The sequence below is a fragment of the Falco naumanni genome, chromosome 1 (genome assembly GCF_017639655.2).
Source record: "Falco naumanni isolate bFalNau1 chromosome 1, bFalNau1.pat, whole genome shotgun sequence".
Classification (NCBI taxonomy): Eukaryota; Metazoa; Chordata; class Aves; order Falconiformes; family Falconidae; genus Falco; species Falco naumanni.
In genome coordinates, this window is record NC_054054.1 from 20,963,839 (window position 1) to 20,985,933 (window position 22,095).

A 22,095-nucleotide genomic window follows, 5' to 3' on the forward strand; every position below is an offset into this window, starting at 1 on the left:
GGGCCACTATTAATAAGTTTGGGGAGTTACTAAGCTATGCTTTACATTTATTTCTGTATACTAATGACACATATCATGCTCTTAACCTTCCTCTTTACGGATTTTACTGAAGCATTTTATTACTTATATTTAATGTTCAAAACCTGAAGTTCTGAGATGCTTCTAATTTGACTTGTTTTTTGGAGTAAATGAATTGTATTAAGATGGTGCTAAGCCTTTTTGAAATATGTCTAGACGTTTACAGAATTTCTCAAGTCATCAAGATGTCTTGACAAACGTGCTCATTACTGCGAAGTGAAATTTTTCTAACAGTGGCAGCAGACCAGTTATGAAGTAATAAAAATAATCTAAATTTGCATACTGTTAATCCACTTGAAAACATGCCATAAATTGTAAAAGTAAAGTATCTCAGTAAGTAGCTTCCTACATTCTTTCAACGTTTCTGAAGCGTGCCTATAAAATTTCAGAGTATGAATCTACCATTAATAGGTGACAAATAATGATAATTTATTTTATTATTTGGTTTCATAAATACTTTTTGCTTGATACAAATTGCCCTTGTGTTAGTAATGGGATGTGTTATCTCAGCTTTATTGGAACTCCAGAGAATCTTACTAGATTATAGTATAATTTGCTTTCAACATTCAGAGTGGTCAAGCATTTTCTCTTTGACTTCAGCCAGCTTCTTAATGAATAAGGATATTTTTTCTAACATTTTCTATGTATGTGCACCAGCATCAGAATTAAAAAAAATACAAGAAATGGAAGCTATGTACAAGAATTTTGGTTTTGTGCAAATTTCGTACATATGGAAATACTACTAAATAAAATTATTTATCTTATACTTATAAATGTTCCAAAATACAGTCATCCTTAAAATTACCAATACAGCAGGCTTTCTGTAATAAGCCTATAATATATTTAGGGTAATATTGATAAAAATAGGTTTCCTGAAAGTAGGGTCTTCAGTCCATATTTATTAAATTCTACAAAAATAGCCTGAAGTGCTTGAGAACTCACTAAGCCTATCTTGGTACCTCAGAAAAATACACAGGAAAACCAAGGTATTTTTTTTTTTTTTTAGATGCTTAAATATAAATGGGACATCTAGATTTGAAATAAGTATTACCCTTAGTGTATCCTATGGATTATATTTTCTTAGTTTACTATATAGTCATTCACAATTTCAACCAGTTCGAAAAGCAGCTCTTTATGAAATGTAAGAGGGGGAGTACTTGGGACTTTTCCCCATTACCAGCACTGCAAAATACAGGTTTTCAGTAAACTAATGCTACATAGAAAAATGCATGGTTACTTAACAAACTAAATGAAAGAATAGTAAAGGCAATCAGGAAATGTTTGCAAATTTCAGGGAAAAATATCATTACCAATCTATTAAAATTCTTCTCGCATTGCTAAAGGAAAAATGTGAGAACAAGATATATATTAATATGGTATTTGGAATTAGGAAGGTAATTTTGAAGAAAAGGTAATGTCTAAATAAAAATTTCTCTCAAAAATAAAGTACTAACTTCAGACTGAAGTTATGTGTTTAGCTAAAATGTTGCTTGCTGAGTGAGGGTACTGTTGGTTTGCTTACCTGCTTCTTTGAAGCAATTGCAGATTGTAACTTTTCTCCCTGCTGAGTAAGACAGACCTGCTTTTTGATATTTTCCATGTTCACCACCACCTGAAGAAGCCATCTGGTCATCAGTGAAACAGTCTGAAAATTAACAGTGCATTTTCAAGATTAATGAAGCACATTAGCTTGAAAATATTAAAACCAAACCGATTTAAAACAAAATGAAAATGCAAACCAGATTAATTTACCTTTCTTATGTGTGATTTTATTTACTGAACACTACCATCTACACAGTGTCTACCACGAATTTCCACATCCTTCCTTTTTATAGAACTATTTCCGGATCTTAATTTAATTTTTGTCTCTAACTGTTACTTTTCCCGTACCCCTTTAACGTTTATCAAGAATTTGTATGATTTCTAATTGTAACTTTAATATTGTTTTCCTTTTAAAAAAAAAGGGAGAACAGAGATTGTTACATAGTTATACAAAGCACTAGAAATGAAATCCAAATCTAGCTAATTCCATACATGGATTAATGAGTCTGTGCCTTAAAAACGTGAGCTACTGCAACTTACATTAAAAAAAAATAATAATCACAGCAATGTACTATTTTGACACGTAGTCACAAAAACCTGTTAAGAGTGTGAATGACTACATCTCGAAACAAAATAGTCAAGACCTGTCATGTTTTCAGTGTAAGCTGAACATACCATTCCTGTTAGGTGTTACATGACAGCATATGGCTGGTAGCGGAAAACTCTCTTTAAAGCAAATGAAAAATTAGTTTAGAGCCCCGCACCCAAACTGCATGTTATTTAATTTAAACTAATCCTTTAGATAAGTAATTCATTATAGTGAAAAATTTAGCTAGTAATTTCAATCTTACGAGTTGAAAAAGAAGACAGATATTGAGAACACTCCTAGAAAAAAACAACTGGATATACGAACAGAGAAATAATTGAGTGGAAAGAAACCAAACCATGAAAAACATTTACATATATAAGAAATCGTATCTTAAATAGAATTGGAAAAATCCTGATAGATTGAGTGTTAAACACTGCAGAATTTCTGAAGTGCTGAAACAATGGAGTGTTTTCAGTTTTCATAGGTTTTTGTGCTCAAAATCCTCCATGCTGACATAAAGACTATAACACACAAGGCCAGTTATTGGTCTGCTTTCTCTTCTCAGTTCTACCACTGATAGGTGGTATGACGTTGTCAAGTCACTTAAGATCTCTTTGCCAGGGCTTTTACATGACTAAATGGGGAACAATGACTTTTAGCTGCCTTATCTGGGTATCTGAGATTTGATTAATGTGCTTTGAGGAAAACAGATGAAAGCCACTGTAGAAATATGTATTGAATTATTTTTTACTACATATAAACATTAAATGAAAATTAAAATTAGAATTGTCATACCCAAGCTGTACATCTATAATTTTGGCTAGGAAAATTATGCTTAGAAATCAAAAGGGGCGGAAAAGGAAAATCTCATAGATATGGAATAATAGAATGTAATGTTCTAAATACGTTCAAACTGTGGAAATGCATGTTTAAGTCATTCCATAGGCTCAGCTGAGACTGGAGTTGCCTGTAGAACCGCATCACACTACATGACATAACTCAGCCTACACTGTCGGCTAGGCTGTTTAGGCAGTCCCATCTGCTATCCTAGAAGGTGGATATGCAACATTTTAGCTCTTCCCACTGATTCCAGAGGCTCTCAGCTTGCTTGTTCTTGATGGGGTGTTTGTTACATTTCCACAGGGGTGTTGCCAAGGCGTGGAGCCAGGCTTACTTTGGAGAAGGTTCAGGCCCCGTGCTGCTGGATGAAGTACAGTGCACAGGAAACGAACTGTCGATAGAACAGTGTCCAAAAAGCTCCTGGCGAGAACACAACTGCGGCCACAAAGAAGATGCTGGCGTTTCCTGCACACCTCTCACAGGTAATTAAATTACCAATAATTACACAGGAAAACTAACAAATGCGGAAGTCACAGCTCTATAAAGAGAATTTTTAAAGTTTGCAGATGCACAAAACCCCCACTGTAATAAAGTGTTCTCTGGCAGTATCAAAACGAACCAGCTGTTGGCTATGGAAATTTTACAGGTACAGAAAATCTCATTATTCAACACAGAGCCTTGGTTCCTCAGTAACATGCTAACTGCTGTTTACTATGGGGGGCATACCTTAACTGTGTGTCACATCTATCGATGGCACTAAGCATTTCACCATAAAAGCAGTGCGAAATGAGAGATTATACAAAGAAAAAGATAAGGTATATATACAGTGAAATCATATCATCAGAGCCCACTCCTGTGGACTTGGCATGTAAAGCTTGGGGGATCAGTATCTTGTGCTGTTCCTTCTGCAGTTAAGCAATTGCATTATGCAGCGCTGCACAGGTGACGGGGTGCGTCACAGCATTTCTTTCATCTTCTCATGAAATGACAACTAGTGATCCACACTAGATTTTTAGTAGTCTAATGGTCTGATCAGATGTGGTAAATGCAATGTTATTAATTTTGCTTTAGAACATTAATTGGACCTGAAATAAGAAAAACTGATTCTTGGTTTTGTTTTTCCTTCCTTGTTAATGGCACAGATGGTGTATTAAGGCTAACAAGTGGGAAAGGCAGCCACGAGGGACGCCTGGAGGTCTATTACACTGGGCAGTGGGGCACGATCTGCGATGATGGGTGGACAGAGCTGAATACACAGGTGGTTTGCCGCCAGCTGGGATTTAAGTAAGATGACCTGGTATTATATATGACTCTCTGACTTGACAATGATGAAAATCATTTACATGAATCCTATATTATTCAAGAGCCTGTTTTTTTAATATTAGCTGAGTGCTTCATAGAAACTACTGGGTTAAAGCCCATTAAAACCTGCTTCCTTCAGTCTTGAAGAGATATTTATAGCCTCAGTTTACACAGAATAAAAAGCTTCAACTGCGGTTGTGATTCAGCAGCCTTTATTCACCAAGTTCCTTCCGATCAGCTTTTTAGCTAACTGAGATCAATGCATACACTAAGAGAAAAATTGATTTGTTGTATTCTATTTCGCCTATAAAAGTTTGAGTCTTCAAAATCTTTGCTTGTTGAACAGTCATTAAAAATCACAGACCTTTTCAAGGTTTAATTCCTTCTGGATCTAGCTGAGAGAAACCCACAGTCTGGCCCTGGAACACTGTTATGTATTGAAAAGCATATTTGAGAAAAAAGTCCCATTAGTTTCATGCATTCACTCTTCACTACTTTTCCTACTGACTGTGTCTACAAAGATACACTCTCATCACTAGGTGATTGTTGTCTTGGCTTCAGATTATAACAGCTCACAATCAAAAAATAATTGTCTCATTTTCCCCCAGACTATGACATTTAAATGTATATATAATTCTAAGAGTATGCTTTAAGTCTCAGTGAAAGTGCCATATGCTTAATTGAAGGGAGGCCTTAATCAGAGGTATTACATTCTAAAGTTTGTATTAATGTTAACGGTAATTCCTTTAAAAAAAGTGACCGAAGCAGCAGCATATCATGCTGTCATTGAATTTTAAGCTAACTACCTGCTCTGTCATGGTTTCAACACTTGTTTACTGTTACTACATGAGAAACCTTTATTTCTTCAGAAATAATTTATTTCCTTTCTAGTGCTTAAGTATCACAATGCCCTTTGATCACTGTGGCCCAAACCATTATGTACACGTATGTGTCTTGCAGATACGGGAAAAGTGCACCTGAGAGCTACCTGGGAGGAAGCTCTGGGCCCATCTGGTTGGATGATGTCAGCTGCTCAGGGAAGGAGACAAACCTTCTGCAGTGCTCAAGGAGAGAGTGGGGAAAGCATGACTGCAACCATCAGGAGGATGTCAGACTCGTCTGCCATCCAGATAACGACAGCCATAAACTCTCCCTTGGTAAGGCATCTCTTTGGTAAAGTCACAGTATGAGTATTGCAGTGAGTGCAGATCTGAGCAAAGTACAGTATACTTAAGGATGCTAAAAAACTTAGTATTTGGCAGATGTGTGCAAAGAAGGTACAGGAAGGGGAAAAAAGCTCACTTTTCTCCTGAAGATCATAGGAAGCAATCAAGCTTTTTTTAAAGGAACGTAAATAGCCAGAACATTAAAGATCAACATAAATTTGTAAGGTAACAAAGTCAGATTCCAGAGATCCTGTTCTCTCAATCTTCACCAGATTTTAGATCTGTTCAGCACTTCCTAATGGCGTACCTCATTTCACTCAGCACTCTCCATGTTCTAAGTAACTGTCTCATGCTATCAAAAGCTGGAGATGTACCCGAGCACTGAGGAATATATATCAATAGTATATCCTCCTATGGCCTTACATGCAGATAATCAAAAAAAAGAACTACAGAAAAATAAAAGTTCAGAGATAGCAAGAAGGAAGGGTGAGAAGCATGAAATTATTTCTGTATTACTATTGCCTATCATTTGTATTGTGCCTGGGTGAACAGGCCCCACTTGCTCACCGGGACAGGATGATACTACAAACATAGATCAAACAGACAGCTCCAATGCCAAAAAGCCTACACGCTTGAATGAAAAGAAACACCCAAAACCAAAAAACAAAAAAAAGATAAGAAAACAAATGAGAGAAAAATACCACTTACATAGTGGCATTGTAGAACAAAATACATACAGATGAATGCTAAAGGTTCCTAAATCCACATGTGGATAATTAAACAAGAATTCTGCCTCTCAGATACGTACAGTAAAAAATACAGGGTAACACGGGTTGTTCAGCATATCTGAAAAAGTTTAATTTAAAAAAATCTGTTACATACAAAATTTGTAGCTTGTCACTAAGTAGCCTTTTACAAAATTGTTGCTGATATTCTTTAGTTCACCCAAGTATATTTTAGTCAATTTTGAAATTAGATTTATAACTACTGGAGTTAGGATTCACAGCTTCTACTGAAATGTAATAGATTTGTACGCCTGGGTGCCTGATGTTCTCTGGAAAACAGAGACTGAAGGTCTATCCTGCAAACTAAGGCATGGATTTACTGCACGACATTGCTACCTGTTACAACAGTCAGCACTTCTGCATGTACTTTTCTACTCTGTCTTCATAGTCTTTACAGACTTCTGACCTCTCACAATCCAATGGATGCTTTATGTTGCAGTACAGTTTTATTATGTGTAGATGATGTCAAATCATATTTGGGAGAAAAAAAATTCTCAGACCAAAAATAACAGGAATTCAAATCATGACTGCTGTCTTGACAGATGCAAACCATCTGTGCTGCTTTGCTCAAATTCCTATAAAATATAGTCTTAGCTGAAGGAGGTCTGGTTCCGTTAAATGCATCCATATGGTAACATTTTCACATGCCCCCATTACCAAAATGTTGTATTAATTTTGTGCTCATAAATATATGTATATATATTCTAAAACACAAGATGACAAGATAACAATGAAATAGCTGTACTGTATCATTAATATCCCATGCCTCTAGTTGGGTTATATAACTATAATTTTTGCCTAAACCATACTCTTCCAGAATAACACATCATTTCAACAAGAAAATGAAGACAGTGTATCTTACATTTCCTACAATATTTCTGATTGGAAAGTGGACAAAGACTCTATTGTTACCATTTACTTCCCAGCATTTGAAAAAGCCATTTTTCTCCCTGTAAAGATGAATTCAATGGAAAAATACGAGAAATCAGTAGATTATATAACTTGAGGAAATACAGACATGAAGCAACACTAAAAATTAGATAGAATATACTACAATAACTACATTTGTTTAAAGATCACAACAATGTAGCTAAACAGAAAGTTGAAGTAAATTCATGTAACTGTCCAGACAATATAAATTCCAGTATAAACAATATCCTTTAAATGACATCTAAATCTAACAGATTTTAATTTTGTTTTCAAATCTTTCCTCTCTTAATTAATAAATTAGGCCAGATTTAACTAGCTCTGATCCAGAGTAAGGTTTGGTATACAAAAGTTATTCATAACCTAAATTAACCTTAATTAAATATCAAATGCAAATGTCTCAAAATACTGCTTTATTTAAGAGCATGATTAAGTAATTTCTCGTCCTTACAGATTTAGAAAAAATGAGGAACATGCTAGAAGAATGAGGAACAGTCTTTTCAATTACTCTAAAAAGAAACTCTCATTACTGTATTAAGGAGTATGAAATATGACATACTGAAAGATGTAGAAGGTGATTCTCACTTAAACATTATAAAGACTCTTCAGAGGAATTAATAACTGGTTTAAGGCTACTGGTATTGCCTGCATGAACACAAGTGAGAATCAAATATATACTTTGCCTAATGATTCAAAATTTAACTACAGGCCAAGCACTGAACGAACCATGATTAATTAAGTCTGACTAACCCATGTGAGATTTTGTATTATGAACGTATCTGAATAAGCAATGAACTTAAATTGAAAAATAATCACACATTAGTCAGAATAACATGCTGTTGAATGCCATGCTACCATGCAAAATACACTACAGAACAGCATGCATAACCTTAAGTAGGAACTGAAGTTCAACGCAATACTGGACTTTTTTTGCTGAGGCAGTGGTTAAGAGGAGTGGTAGCAACCAGTTTGAGAATGGATTTAAGATCTGATATAGTTAAACTCACCCATAAAGTTTGTGCAAGAAATATGTGGCTGGCTTGTATGGTTATTGTATCAAAGAAATCTTGGGTGTTTTCTGCTGTTGGGGGGACAGTTATTCTGTGCCCAATGCAGTCAAACTCTGAGCTATGCCACATATTTACGTGAAATCAAGGAACTAGAAGAACTCTGAAGTTCAAAATACAGTAGTATTTTCATATTTGTCTTGTAATTTGTACAAACTGCTTCCTTTTGCCAGCCAGGAAAAGTATGACTGCTTTAACAGCTGGTATTAGGCTTGTTCAACATAAACATTAGTTGACCCTATATACTGAATGTGATGAAAATGACTTAAAGTACTAGTTCTTGCTTCTGTTGTTGTGAGTTGACAGCTGTAATTTATTCCCAGGTCCTCCCATCAGGCTGATGGATGGTGAGAATAAGAAGGAAGGACGTGTAGAGATTTTTATCAATGGCCAGTGGGGCACAATTTGTGACGATGGATGGTCTGATAAGGATGCAGCTGTAGTCTGTCGACAGCTTGGCTACAAGTAAGAAAACTCATTAAGCAGTTTCTTAAGTTATCTGTTTGCTGTTTCTAAAAATGTTAAGTTTCTGCAACCCAGTATCACCAACATATGTCTGAGAACATTATACATGCCTTTTAAATATTGTCTGTTTGACATTCTTTTAGAAAAGTGTATTTATACTATTCATGTAAGAAGTAGTAAGGCTACATCTTCAAAAGCAGTATTCATTAACTAGCATAATTGGGAAAAGGTTTTTTAATATTCAAAGGCATATCACAGTCTGACTGACAACTGAAATGCAAGTTAATGCTAGTTATTAAATGGTTTTTTAGAAGTTAAATATTCCAAAATACTAAGCTATTGACTAAATACTATATTTGACTTGTCACTTATGGTGCTACATGTCTGTATGATAAAAACATTTTACACCATTTTTTTAATTACTTTTTTTTTACACTTAGTTGCACTAATGTAACTGAGAAGATAGTTTGATATAGTGTATCTGCTCTGTGCTCTTTGCCACTCTTCCTGTTCCTAATTTACTTCTTTCACCTTCTGTTTTCAGATTTCTAAACACTTTTAAAGGCTAGAGTGAAAGTTCCGATTTGGAAAAAATGAGGGAAACTAATATTAACATCTCGAATACCACAGATGATTGCATATTCTGTGATCTATGTAGATTCTCTGTTTTGTTTCTAATTTTGTGTGAGAGCTCTGCGTTTCACCATACTTAGGGACAATTTTCATTCATGTAACAATTTTTATGTTGAGTCATCTTTACACAACACAGAAGAACTTAAGGAGTTTAAATTGTAGTGCTTTAGTGATTTGATGTAGCAGTATTCATAGAAAAACCTTGGGGAATTTAAAATCACTTTTTCATTACATTAGCCAAGAAAATACAAATATTCAGAACCTAGACTTGGTTTACCACAGTTTACTGAAATTGTCTAGAATTTGGCTAAAGTTTCAGGGTTAATGGTTGTATTGATTCAAAAAGCTATTGATCTGTTTTCATTGAAAGGTGTAATTTTGCATATTGTTAATATATATCTTTTGTGAACCTTAACAATGACTGTGAAAACCTTATAGGTTCTAACACAACTGTTAAAATTTGTGATGAAATACAGCAACAGGTCAGTGTCCACTGTCACAAAGTGTGCATATGATGTCTGCAGAATCAGATGTAGGCACACCAGCTACTGAACTCCTAGTTTCATGGGCATTTTTTTCCTTCATTTACTGATCTGGCTTGACTCAACATAGCTTGAAGATTTGATAAAATTGTTATACAAAGGATTACAGTTTTTGCCTGCGTGACAGTAATTTGAATAAGCTCCATTTAATATATGAACAGACCTGACAGGACAAAAACACCCTCTAATTAAAATCACAGCAATGTATATGTGTCACTTTTGAACTATGTCCCTTAATCAGGCTTATGTCACTCAAAAGCAATTTTTTTCTGGATACCTAAGAGCAGTAAAGATATAACAAATATAGGGCAGACATATAAAGAGCAGAGCTAATATAAGCTGAAACAGAACACTAGTGAAATGCAACTAGAAACCAGTGAAATGTTTTCTCTAAGTATATCTAAAGAAATCTGAGCTTAAGAAATACAAATCATGTTATCCGTTTGCTGTACCTAACAATGTAAAGTTTGTGCAACCAAATATCAGGTTATGTCTGAACACATAATAGATGCCTTTTAAAAATGGGCTGGGATTCATTTAGTAAAGTATACTTCTAAGTAGTAATAGACTGGCTTCAAAACTACAAAACCTGACTTGTATTATCTCCCACTGAATAATTTGTTTAGTCCACTTCATCCTCAGCCTCTCTGGCTTTTTATGTCTCCCTCAGATGATCAAACTCAACCACTTATCCCCACCTTCCTTTTTTAAATCTCTGCAAGGACAGACAGTTGGCTGGATTCTCAATTTGTGTCATGTCAGAACAGGGGTTTAGGATTATAGGATACAACATGAGGTGGAATTGCTTCTGGGCCTTCGAGTTCATGAACAGATCTTTTTGATTCAGTTCAAATTATATTCGGTGGTGACTTGACTGTTCCAGAGCAAGGCTGGGGCTTCTGGGGTCATGCACCTGAGCCTGAGGGTTGATGAATGTTGTTTCTTTAGAAATAAACACATTATGACCTTTTCCTGGGAGGAATTCAGAAAGCACCCAATACTGAAGTTGACATCAGTTTTCATTAAGACTGATCACACAGCTGAACAGTGTCATTCAACTCCCTTTACAATGCTATGTTAATTCTCAAGTCTTTCTCAAGGGAATTATATCCCTTGGGAAATTTTTTTTCACACATTTGTTATTACAAATGGGAGAAGACACTGCCTTGAAAGGAAAACTTATGTAAGCAAAGGTTAAACACTGAGAAAATGGACTGTTTTCCCTGCATATATTATTCATATTGTTAATGCTTATCTGTACATTCACTTTATGAAATCCTGCTCTGGGACTTTCTCATGCATTTGCTAGGGTTCATTCTGAGACTGAAGTAAGAAAATCCCTGAGTTGGCAACATCACTAAGTTCAGAGGTGTCATTAAGCCAGTTTGTCAAATCCATTATGAATGTTAGAAAAATGTAATATAAAAAAACATTAGAAAGCAGTCCTACTAATTGGCTAAAACCAGTCATGAAAACATAAAAATAATTAATAGCACCCTAATCAAAGTATATCTGTAGCAAGGTAAACACTAAGAGAATGCACACCTTTTCCGAAGTACTATGTGATTGGGTTTAACATACAGAAGTATTTTGCTAGAATGAGTAAAGAGCAGTTTTAGAAGCTCTTGCATTATAGTGAATTAAGCGGCCCAGTAAAATTGGACCCTTTTCATTTAGGACAGGCTTATAAAAATGCACATGCATGCCACCCCCTATGAAAAAATACACCCCTACTACAGGGAAAAAAAAAGTTCTAGGGTAGTTGGCCATGTATATTAATCAACTGCATTTCCTGATTAACAGTCTTATGAACAATAGTAATGCTGCATCTAAAGAACTCTGCATCTTACTGTGTATGGCCTTGTGGCTGAGGAAAGCTAGGGGCTAAGACCTGAAGCTTCTCTTCTCTCTAGGGACAGACCTGAACAAGCAAAAAGGTTGATTCTCTGAGAGTCACCTGTGCATAAACAGCTGGCCTGGAAAACACCAGTTAAGGGGGACGCACATTTGTTAAGGGCAGGCCAAAACCAATTGTAAGAGCACACTCCAGCATGTAACAAACATGTAAGACTTAACACTTCTACATTTAGAGCTCTCTCAAATGAAATAATTTTCTCTTTTAAGCTGCACTCCTTGCTCTAGATCATCATGATTTTTACATTTGTTTCCCAGTAGAAGTTCTATTTAAATAGTGGGGGGTGGGGTGTTAAGAGTGGGTATGGACACACCTTTCATAGCAATTGTCAGCAAACTGAGATTACTGATGCATAGCAAGAAATAGATCGCTTTCATATAAGGTAGGAAAAGTCTCTGCAGTCCATGTCCCTTGATTCAGTCCACATCAATGCAGGATTGCAATCCATGCATACCAAGTTCCCTCCTTCATCTTTGTGTCTCTACATCTCTTTCACCTAAAGCAGTTACACATGCGACCTCAGAGATGTCAGAGTATTCTTTGAGATTTATCTGGTAAGCCAGTGGAGGCAGTGCCCTTTTAAAGTAGCTGATAAGAGTCAGCAGAGACACATCTATAATAAACTGCAATAAATACTTCCTAGGGAAAGGCCAAAAATGCTGTGGTGATTCACAACAAAGTACTTTTCAATATTCCAAGGAACTTTAGAGCAATACCATAAAGCAGAAACTTTGTTTTTTGACACAGAGATACCAAAATCAGGTAAGAATTTGGAACGAGCACCTGTAATGTCTCACTGTTTTGCAATAGCATACACGGACACATCAGCTGCCCACAGGTATCAGAGCATTGGACTTCCTGTAGTTACTTGTAGTCAGAGTATCATTCACAAATGAAAAATATTTGTAGCAAGAAGAGGCTTAGCGCTTCTGACTGACAAGTTAGATCATACTAAACTCATTAGGCAAAGATTGTCCTATACTGGTTCCAAAGTCAGTTAGGGCTTTGGATTATCTGGTAAATACATGCTAGCCATGGAAATTAAAAATGTGTAGGACAATTGACCTTGTGGTATCATCTCTGTCGAAGTTTTATATGCTTCTCTTTCCTGGCTTTTTACAATTCATGCATTCTAACCAACATTCCCCACTTAGAAAAGCTGCCCACCTACCCTTCAATATGTAGTAAAAAAATTCAAAGAGGCAAGGCTTTCTATGTTCTAGTTTTAAAAAGGAGAAAGCTTGTATGTATTACTTTCACATTTCAATTAGATGTGGGCAATTCTGGGCTGGGTTTTTTGAGTTTGGTCCAGCCACTTCTAGTATGATGAAGCTTTGAAAATGGTATGACAAATCAAAATTCCTCTCCAACAGAGAATCCCTAGCTAATGAAGGGACATAAACTATGCCATTCTCACCTCTCTTCCCCAACACTGCAGGTATTACAATAGGTATAAAAATGAAGTGTAAAGGGAGAGGAATACTTCCTTGCCTAATACCTTTTTATTGTCAAACTCTCTACTCCAGCATTCCATTTTACATGCAGTTACCCTTTTGTACACATAGAAGTACTGCCCTTTACAATATGTAACTATAACATATCGTTTAAAATAGAAACCTATGATATATTGCAACACTTTAGTTATCTAGAGTTCTGTATATTCTTATCACAATAAATTATCAGTTAATCGCTCTTAACTGATACGTAAACTTGTTCAGACACACCTAGGGGCAGCTGTGGCTTCCTGCCCCACTTCCCTGTATAGCTGGCTGGGTAGTCTCGCAATCATAATCCTTTCTGACTCTTTAACCGTATACAACAAAACATCTATTTATATATTAAGCAGCATTATCCAAAGTAATTAAAATTAATAATCTATCACAAAAGTTACCAAACGAGATGCTTACATGCACAATTAATGTTGGGTTTTTCATTGTGTTTGTTCATCCACCCCCCTCACTCGGGAAAAAAGTAATTCAAAAGAGGTCATTCACACAGCTGACACTGTGGTCACTGCCAAAGCTGCATGGCACTATGTGCAAGCTATAAGGATCAGGGCTTCAAACCCTAGTAAAATGTCCTAAGCCTGACATCTAAATACTTGATACGTATCCTTATACAAGCATAGGATTATCATATTGACCTTCTTTGTAAAGTGCCTTGAGGCCTATGTATGAACATGCCACACCAGCACCAAGCGCTGTATTCCTCCCAGGAAAAGGTGGGTGCTGAGAGTGAACTAGGTTCAGTCTTCCTCCAATTACATTACAGTTTTATAACTCAGCTGTGGGGTGCACTTCTAAAATGACATGGTAATGAAATATGTTAATAACTATTAACAACTAATAGATCTGCAAATCATAGCTCCTACTACACTGCAAGTGTACTGTATTTAACTAGCCCATCTTTCTGAGGGAATCAGTCTGGAACAAATTATTTTTAGCATTCACAGATGCTGATTTTATATGAAGATTAAAGAGATTATAGAAAAGCAGCTTCCACATATTTTGTTTTATAGGTATTTGTAATGCCATTACAATGTGAAATACTTTGCACAGTGCCTTCTAACTGGAATATCTAAAAGCACTTTTTAAACATTAATGAATGGTAGCAATTGTGTTATACTTTCTTCTTTTTCTCTACAACAGAGTAACAGAGGCAATGGGAAGAAAAACTGTCATCAAGTAAATCAGTGACAGGGAATAAAACCTCAATGTCTTACACTACTCTGAAATATTTGATTTGAGTAAAATGTAGAATAATGCCTCCAAATGTTAATCAAAAAAATATGCTCTGTTTCCAGAGGTCCAGCCAGAGCAAGGACAATGGCATATTTTGGGGAGGGCAAAGGCCCAATCCACGTGGATAACGTGAAATGTACAGGGAATGAGAGATCCTTGGCAGACTGCATTAAGCAGGACATTGGGACACACAACTGCCGTCACAGTGAGGATGCGGGAGTGATCTGTGACCACCTAAGCAAGAAGGCCCCTGGGAACAGCAATAAAGGTGAAGCCCCAGTGTGAGTGGCAGACCAACAGGTTCTGATCAGGAACTGTCATGGTAGGAAGAGATGGACGTAAACAATCCCACTTCGCAGAGGAAACAAGCTATATCAAAAGAATTATAGAAACAAAAGTGCTGGGAAATGCTCTATGCTTACACTGTATGGTCTTATTGCTCTGCCACCTGCATAAAGAAATCATAAAGACTATTCAAATTATACAGGATATTTGTCTACCATAGTTTAAGTCAGCCACGTTTCTCAAGTTGTACAAAGGACGTGCAAATGCAAAAACCGAGACAGGTACTTTCAGCTTTTCAGGGTATAGGTTATCTTCAGCTGAGGACTGAGACCTACGTGGTATGCAAAGCTCTGCTTCCACTTACATGAAGTAAGGAAGAACCCTATAAAAAAAAAATACTACACTTGAGGAGCAGAGCACAAATGTGTAAATTGCTCTGTGATCAGAGTCAAAAGATCTCAGCTAAAAAGAATTTCTAAGTCTGAGATGATTCAGTGTATTTTCCTCGAGCAAAATTTGATTGTTAAGAAGTACCAGGAAACAGAATAACTTCAGCCTTCGTGGTTTGTTTTTTTTAATTAGCTCTCATTAAGATTGGCTACTTTTCATTTTGAGTTTAATGCTGTCTACATATCCCTTTCTGATTTAGATTCTCTTGCTTCTGTTTGTGGACTGCGGTTACTACATCGTCGACAAAAGCGAATAATTGGTGGGAAAAATTCTTTACGGTAAATAATTGGTAAAGACAACTAATTTTGAATATAAAGTTTCTAAGACATGTATTTGCCGTAAGCGGTTTGCCTATTTTACGATTTTATTGTAGGTTTGTTGTCTGTTGTTCTTTTGGCTTGTCATGAAGTAGAAGCAGAAATATACTTAAAGCAAATTTGGTAGGAAATTGAAAAATATTCAATGATAAATACTTTCAGCGTTCTTTGAAAATCTGTAGATGCTTATGGGTTCAGTCCTTGATTGGGTTAAACTTCTTAGTTTCAAAATCGCCATTTTACCTCTTTTCAAAGAATGTCCTGATATCAGGATGTGTGCAATATGTAGAGAGCTATGAATACAGTATAAGGTTTTAAATGCTACCTACACCAAAAAAAGGCCTGTGTACAATTCACTGCCAAAGTCCTGATTTTCCTCCACAAAATATGCCTCAATGATGACACACAGTCTTAAAATCAGGTTTTTTGTTAACACTTTGTTCTTAGCTTTTAATGACATGTTTACATTTAGTTAATATAAACAGATTAACTGAGTACTACTACTACCACTAAATGCTATGATAGGAAGCACAGATTTTTTTTCATTAACGGTTGTGAGTAACCACAAAAAAAAGACATATTCACAGAATGTTACAAAAGGCATTGTAAATACATTTATAGTATCTTTACCTGTTGCTGTGCAACCTGTTTCAAAGTACACGCATAGCATCAATCAACCCCTTTCAAAAAAGACTGCCTAAGTGATGGAGTTTCAAAGAACAGTAACAAGAGGGAGTCCAGAAAAACATTTAAATGCAGTCAGACAGAGCAAAGTAGGATTACTCACCTCAGTAAAGACAAATGAGAATAATAAATAATGCACTGTACAGAAGATCAGGAATTATTGTCTCTGAGTATGTGTTTGAAGGACACTGAATGAAATGAAATGGTGACAAATAATGTATTGCACAATTATGCCAGAGCAAGAAACTTGATCTCATAACAAGCAAGCACAGAGAGATTAAACAAAAAGGTGAGGGAAATCCAGGACTGCACTTAGAAATGCTTCAAAATCAAGAAAAGGAACATATGAACAATATCAGAAAAGGGCTCATTGTCACAAGAAATCGTTAAGACAAAGAACTTAATGGAAGTTCAAAAAGGAACTGGATACTTACATACATACCAGGAAATCCAAATCTGTCTGAATTACCCCATTTTGGAAAGACATATTAAATCACATCTTCCCAAACAACAACAAAAGTCTAAATTGTTTTATGCTTTATGGGAAGTAAATTCCTCCACCTTACTTCAAAACATTTGGCACTGCCAACTCTGAGATAGGATGCTGGACTAGATGACCCTGGGCAGCTCTTGTACTCCAGCATACCTATTCAAGTTGATAGTAGTCAGGGAACACCTAACCCTGCCTGTTGCTTTTTCTTGAAAGTTGCTGTTGCTTACAGGTGCATCTCTCTCCCTCTCTCTGATTCCATTATTTTACTAATCTATTAAAACTGGTGAAAAATAATCCATCCTATCTTCATAGGCCTGCAAATATGTATCCCAGAACTACTAGACAAAACAGATGATCACAAGCTGAAAAAAGGTGCTAATCTATTACTTGTCATTTCTACAGTTGCTTTAGACCTCTTGGTTTGCCAGCTTCCCTTTTCAAACAGCTCAGAGCCAACAAAGATATTAACAGAGACAGGAAAGGATGCTGGGTTAAGCTTTTCAAGAAATTCCTGTCTTTCCCCTCTCCAGTTGACAGGAAATTTCTGGTTGTCAACTTGGACAGTACTTGGCAAGGAACCCATAGAATGTATTTTTGGCACAATGAATGCAATCTGAGATGGGAAAATTCAAGTAATTGACAGTGTAAAGAAGCGCTCGGAGTGCTGGATGCTCAAACAATCTGTAAAGTAATCCTGATCATTGTTAAATGGAATTCTGAATGCTGCAGGAATATAAAGGTATACTGAACTGTTAATAAATAGCATGGTTAGCAAGCTATGTCAGTCAAAGAAACTAAATAAGATTTACATTCAAGGTAACTGACAAGCTACCTTACTTTTCCATTGTTGTACCCTGAATGCGATGTCTGATGTCCTCTGCAGGGGTGGCTGGCCATGGCAGGTTGCACTCCGACTGAAATCTTCTCATGGCGATGGAAGACTCTTGTGTGGTGCTACTCTCATCAGCAGCTGCTGGGTCCTCACTGCTGCACACTGCTTCAAAAGGTAGGTCTCTCTTCAACAGTGAAGTGTATTTTCAAACTATTTTGTTGTTCTGGGTATAGACAAAAACACTCCTGTGGAAGCCCACTGAAAACTGTTCCAAAGAGCTGGCCTTTGGTTTAAAAAAATCCTGCCAACCAACCTCACTCGTCTACAAAACAAACAAACAAAATACATTGAAATTACTCTGCCTATCACGAGATTTATATTCACAATTTCAGCATTTCCATGAAAAAAATGAGACAATATTTCTGACATTTTAACACAGCTTTCTGTTCCAACAGAACAGCAGCTTGTGGCTTTCAGGTTATAGTGAAGACAACTGAGCAAACATCAAACACAGGTGTTACCGAAATCTCTGAACGAAGAACTTATCAACACCAATGTGTTGTAGATAAGCAGACACTTCTTTACTAACGGCTGGGTGCATGAGTGAGTCCTCTCACGATCAATGCACACCAAGTTTCAAAATCATACACCATATATAGAACTTATTCATGCGTATTCATTAAGTATTCATGCATAATCATAATATTTCCCAAAAATCATTAACATACTCTCCTCCCATATCCGATTCTGCACAGTAAAGGTTAGAAAAGTCTAGAAATGGGTCTGGGGTATGATTTGGGTAGGCGGTATATGAGTCTGTGGTCGCAATCTCCCCCTGCCAGAATTACCTTTTACTGAAGTTCACCGTTTCTTGGCAGGTAACTACAAGCTGTTCCAGTCGACTCCCCCAGTTCCCATTAATTCTATATTCTGACATTTCAATACACTTTCTACATACAGAAGACTAGTCAAATACAAAGAAATCCTCTCCTCAGTCTACCTGTAAATACTGTGTCCAATTATCTTCAATCATCTTGAATCTTAAGTCTATTATCTAAGTTCTAATCATTCCTACTAGGTGATTTTGACCTACTCTTTTGGCCATGCTACAGGGCTGTACAGAGGATTTCATAGCAGCTTTTGCTGTGCAACAAGTTTCATTAAAATATATTTCTTATTCCAAATGATTTTATAAAATCAAATAAAGTCAGTTAATTCTAACTTATTAGCAGATCTGTAACACAGGGACTGTAATATTTCAGATTATTTTTGGTAATGATAGACATTTTTACTGTAACACTGCAGTGACTAGGTGAACTAGTCCCCTCAGACCCATTATAGGGTAAAGCACTACTAGGTATTTTGCTGAGTCTAATAGGAAACGAAATCTGTACACTGGATGCTAGTGAGATGGAGCAGTTTTGCTTACTCTTCACACACAGGCTGGAGCAACTGCCTTACTCTGTTATCTCACAGTACATAAAGAATTGTCTTTTGCAGCCATCTAAAGAAAGGTCCCATCCCCTTTAACAAAGAAATAATCGTCTAAGCAGTTACACTGGTATAATACTCTGACACTGCCATCTAATCAAACTATGCCAAGTTCAGCTCTTTTCCATATGTTTAGCAAGGGATTTGCAACTTACACTCCCTTGTAAATCACATTTGATCTAATTGGTCTAACTTTTGCAATTCTCAGTATTAAGCTATCATCTGTTTTTTTAAAATGTCTTTTCCCATTTTTGCAGAAACAGGTATTCTGTTACTGGTAATTCTCCTATTCAGTTTTTATGATATCCCCTCTTCAGTAATTTTGACATTAGGAATTCATTCCTGATGAAGTTACTGCAGTATAAAAGCATCAACTTGCACAGTAAGGAAGCTGGAATATTTTAACACACTTTCAACAGCAATTATTTCATCAGAATCCTTCCAAAACGTTGCATTATAGGCTGGAATAAAAGCACAGAAGAACATCATTGCAGTTTTGAAGATATTTGCTGGAATTTGCTCAAGTGGTCTGAGCCATTCCTTTTGCACACTAGTGACTAAAAAAGAAAAGTCAGATACACTTTTACTCAAATGGAGAGTGTTACTTCTGCTTGGCGCTAGATTCACATATTTTTCATTTTCATGTTTCATGAAAATCATAAAGGACTTTTCCTGATAATAATTCAAGCTGAAATGGTCCAACTCTATGAAATTTCTGCCTACTTCAGCTGATGTTCCAGTTGTTTCTGTGGAATTATGAAAGCACTTCAGTTGCTATCATCAAAATGTATAGACGATGGCTTCCTATTCCCCTGGTTATCAACTCTCTAGTGATTACTAGGATGCAACTTAAGCTCTTGAGAAAGCCTTTGATTAAAGGCTTGAAAACAAGGCAGTCCTTTTGGTGGTAATTCCAGACTGGGCAGCCACTCAAGGGTCTGCTACAGGTGATCCTGAAACTGTTACATGTGGTCTCAAGGACCTAAGTATTGTTTTGCCCCAGATGCTGCATTTAAAAGTGTGCAACCTAGATCTAAGCATGCAACTCCAACAGCCTGTGGGTGCACTACCATTTACTGTAAAAAAAGAAGGCACTTTTAGCTCCAAGCTGACTTTGGACAGACTGGGCTGAACTTCCTAATGATCTCCGAGTTGATTTTAAGGGGCTAGGTTTCCAAGAGCTATCTATAGATCAAAAGCCTTCTCCACATATTTTCCACAGACAGACAGGAGAAAGGCCAGTATACCATTTCTCACATCCTGGACACTGGAACGCTACTTAAGTAACAAAAGTGATAAAAATTAAATAGAAATTTATGCATGAGGATTATAATTATTCACCAGTAGTATAACAGCATTACTGGCTTCTGTAATTTCATAGACACATAATTTGAGAAATTGTTTTAAGCACTCCCAGACTCCTCCTCTGCCTCCACTCTTCAAATATGCTCTGTGTGGTGGCTATCTGCCATTTCACAGGTGATTTTTAGGCGAGGAAGACTGGGCACTCCTGAGCTAGACTGCCATTTTTATGTACTGATGCTCTATTACAGTATTTTCACATTTGGCAAATATCAGCTACTACAAGGGGAAAACATAATTGTCTACAGATGAAAAGAATCAGTTTAAGAAAGCCTTATGTGTGCAAATATGCACAGACATATTGTAAATCTCTGCAAAGATTGCTCATTACTAGAAGCCTTGTAGCTATTAACGTTTCATACATTTGCATGCAAAACAGCACTTCTCATTCCATTAAATGTTTACAACCAGTAATTCTATTTAAGATAAGGTTTCATGAATCTCCCTTCTTCATTATTCTGCTACAAATGACCATCATCCCTAAGACAGAAAACCAGTAGGAACCTATTAAAGGGAACTGTAGGAACCTATTAAAGGGAACTGTTCCTTTTGTCAAAGTCAAGGATGTAACATTAAACAGAAGCAGCAAGATTTCTGACATGCGGCTGACAGAAAAGCATTTGTCACCACCAGTCATAAGCACCCTTCATTCATACTTAGGCTTACAAATCAAAATAAACAATTAAAATTAAAGTCCCTTTGATTATTAAATCAGTTTAGGAAGGAAGTGTGTTAATTTCTCATCAAAATTACAAACACCTAACACATTTCTGACTCTGTAGTGTTCTGACTTCCCTGAGGTTTAAAAAAAAAATAATGAAGAAACCACACAACCCCTTCCCCCCTTCACATTGCATTAAAGATAATTGTCAGTATATGGTAAGTCCTGTAACTGATGTGGTGGATAAGGCCTATACACTGAAACACAGAGGCAAGGCACTCTCATTACGTTAAAAAAAAAAAAAGAAAAAAAAAGAAAGATTGATACCATGTAAAATTACCTTTCTCTACTTGAAAGCCAGATTTCCATTGCACCACTGATAATACACATCTGAAAACTACTATGATTGTGTTTGTTTATAGATACAAAGCCTATATGTCAATGTAAACAATGGTTAACTTAGATGAGCAAATATTTATTGAAGGTAAAAAAGCCTTCATAAGTCAGGAACTATCAGCATAGCACTAATACATGGTTTGCTGCACAGAGCCAAAAGTGTATCTATAAATTATGAAAGAGTATTTTCAGTGACCTTTTGGAAATGTTTTTGGCAGATTATGTCAGGCAAATATATTAATGATAATGACCTAGTACATTTGTATTCCAATATGACACTCAGACGTGTACTAAAAATTGTTAAAATATTGCTTTCAAACATTCAAAGATTGTATTTAGCAATATATTCTAAGGTACAGAAGCCTATTTATGATCTTATTGCCTTTAAGAGCTATCAACAGTTATAAACAATCGCTGTTGCAAAAATTTAATTAAACTATTTATTACTGCTTATCAGGCAAACAAAACACCATAATTTTACTTAACTTATTGGGCTCAGTTGCTTTATCATTTAGACTCTAAGTGGAATGTC

The 22,095-nt window shown here is 36.2% G+C and overlaps 1 protein-coding gene across 1 annotated transcript in view; it reads left to right on the plus strand.

Moving 5' to 3' along the window:
- PRSS12 (serine protease 12) overlaps positions 1 to 22,095 on the plus strand; it is a 48,625-nt gene that overhangs the window by 14,616 nt on the left and 11,914 nt on the right. Inside the window, 7 exon segments of the mRNA XM_040584346.1 lie at positions 3,353 to 3,531; positions 4,192 to 4,333; positions 5,312 to 5,508; positions 8,620 to 8,761; positions 14,655 to 14,860; positions 15,527 to 15,605; positions 17,705 to 17,827. Coding sequence (XP_040440280.1) covers positions 3,353 to 3,531; positions 4,192 to 4,333; positions 5,312 to 5,508; positions 8,620 to 8,761; positions 14,655 to 14,860; positions 15,527 to 15,605; positions 17,705 to 17,827 — 1,068 coding nt within the window.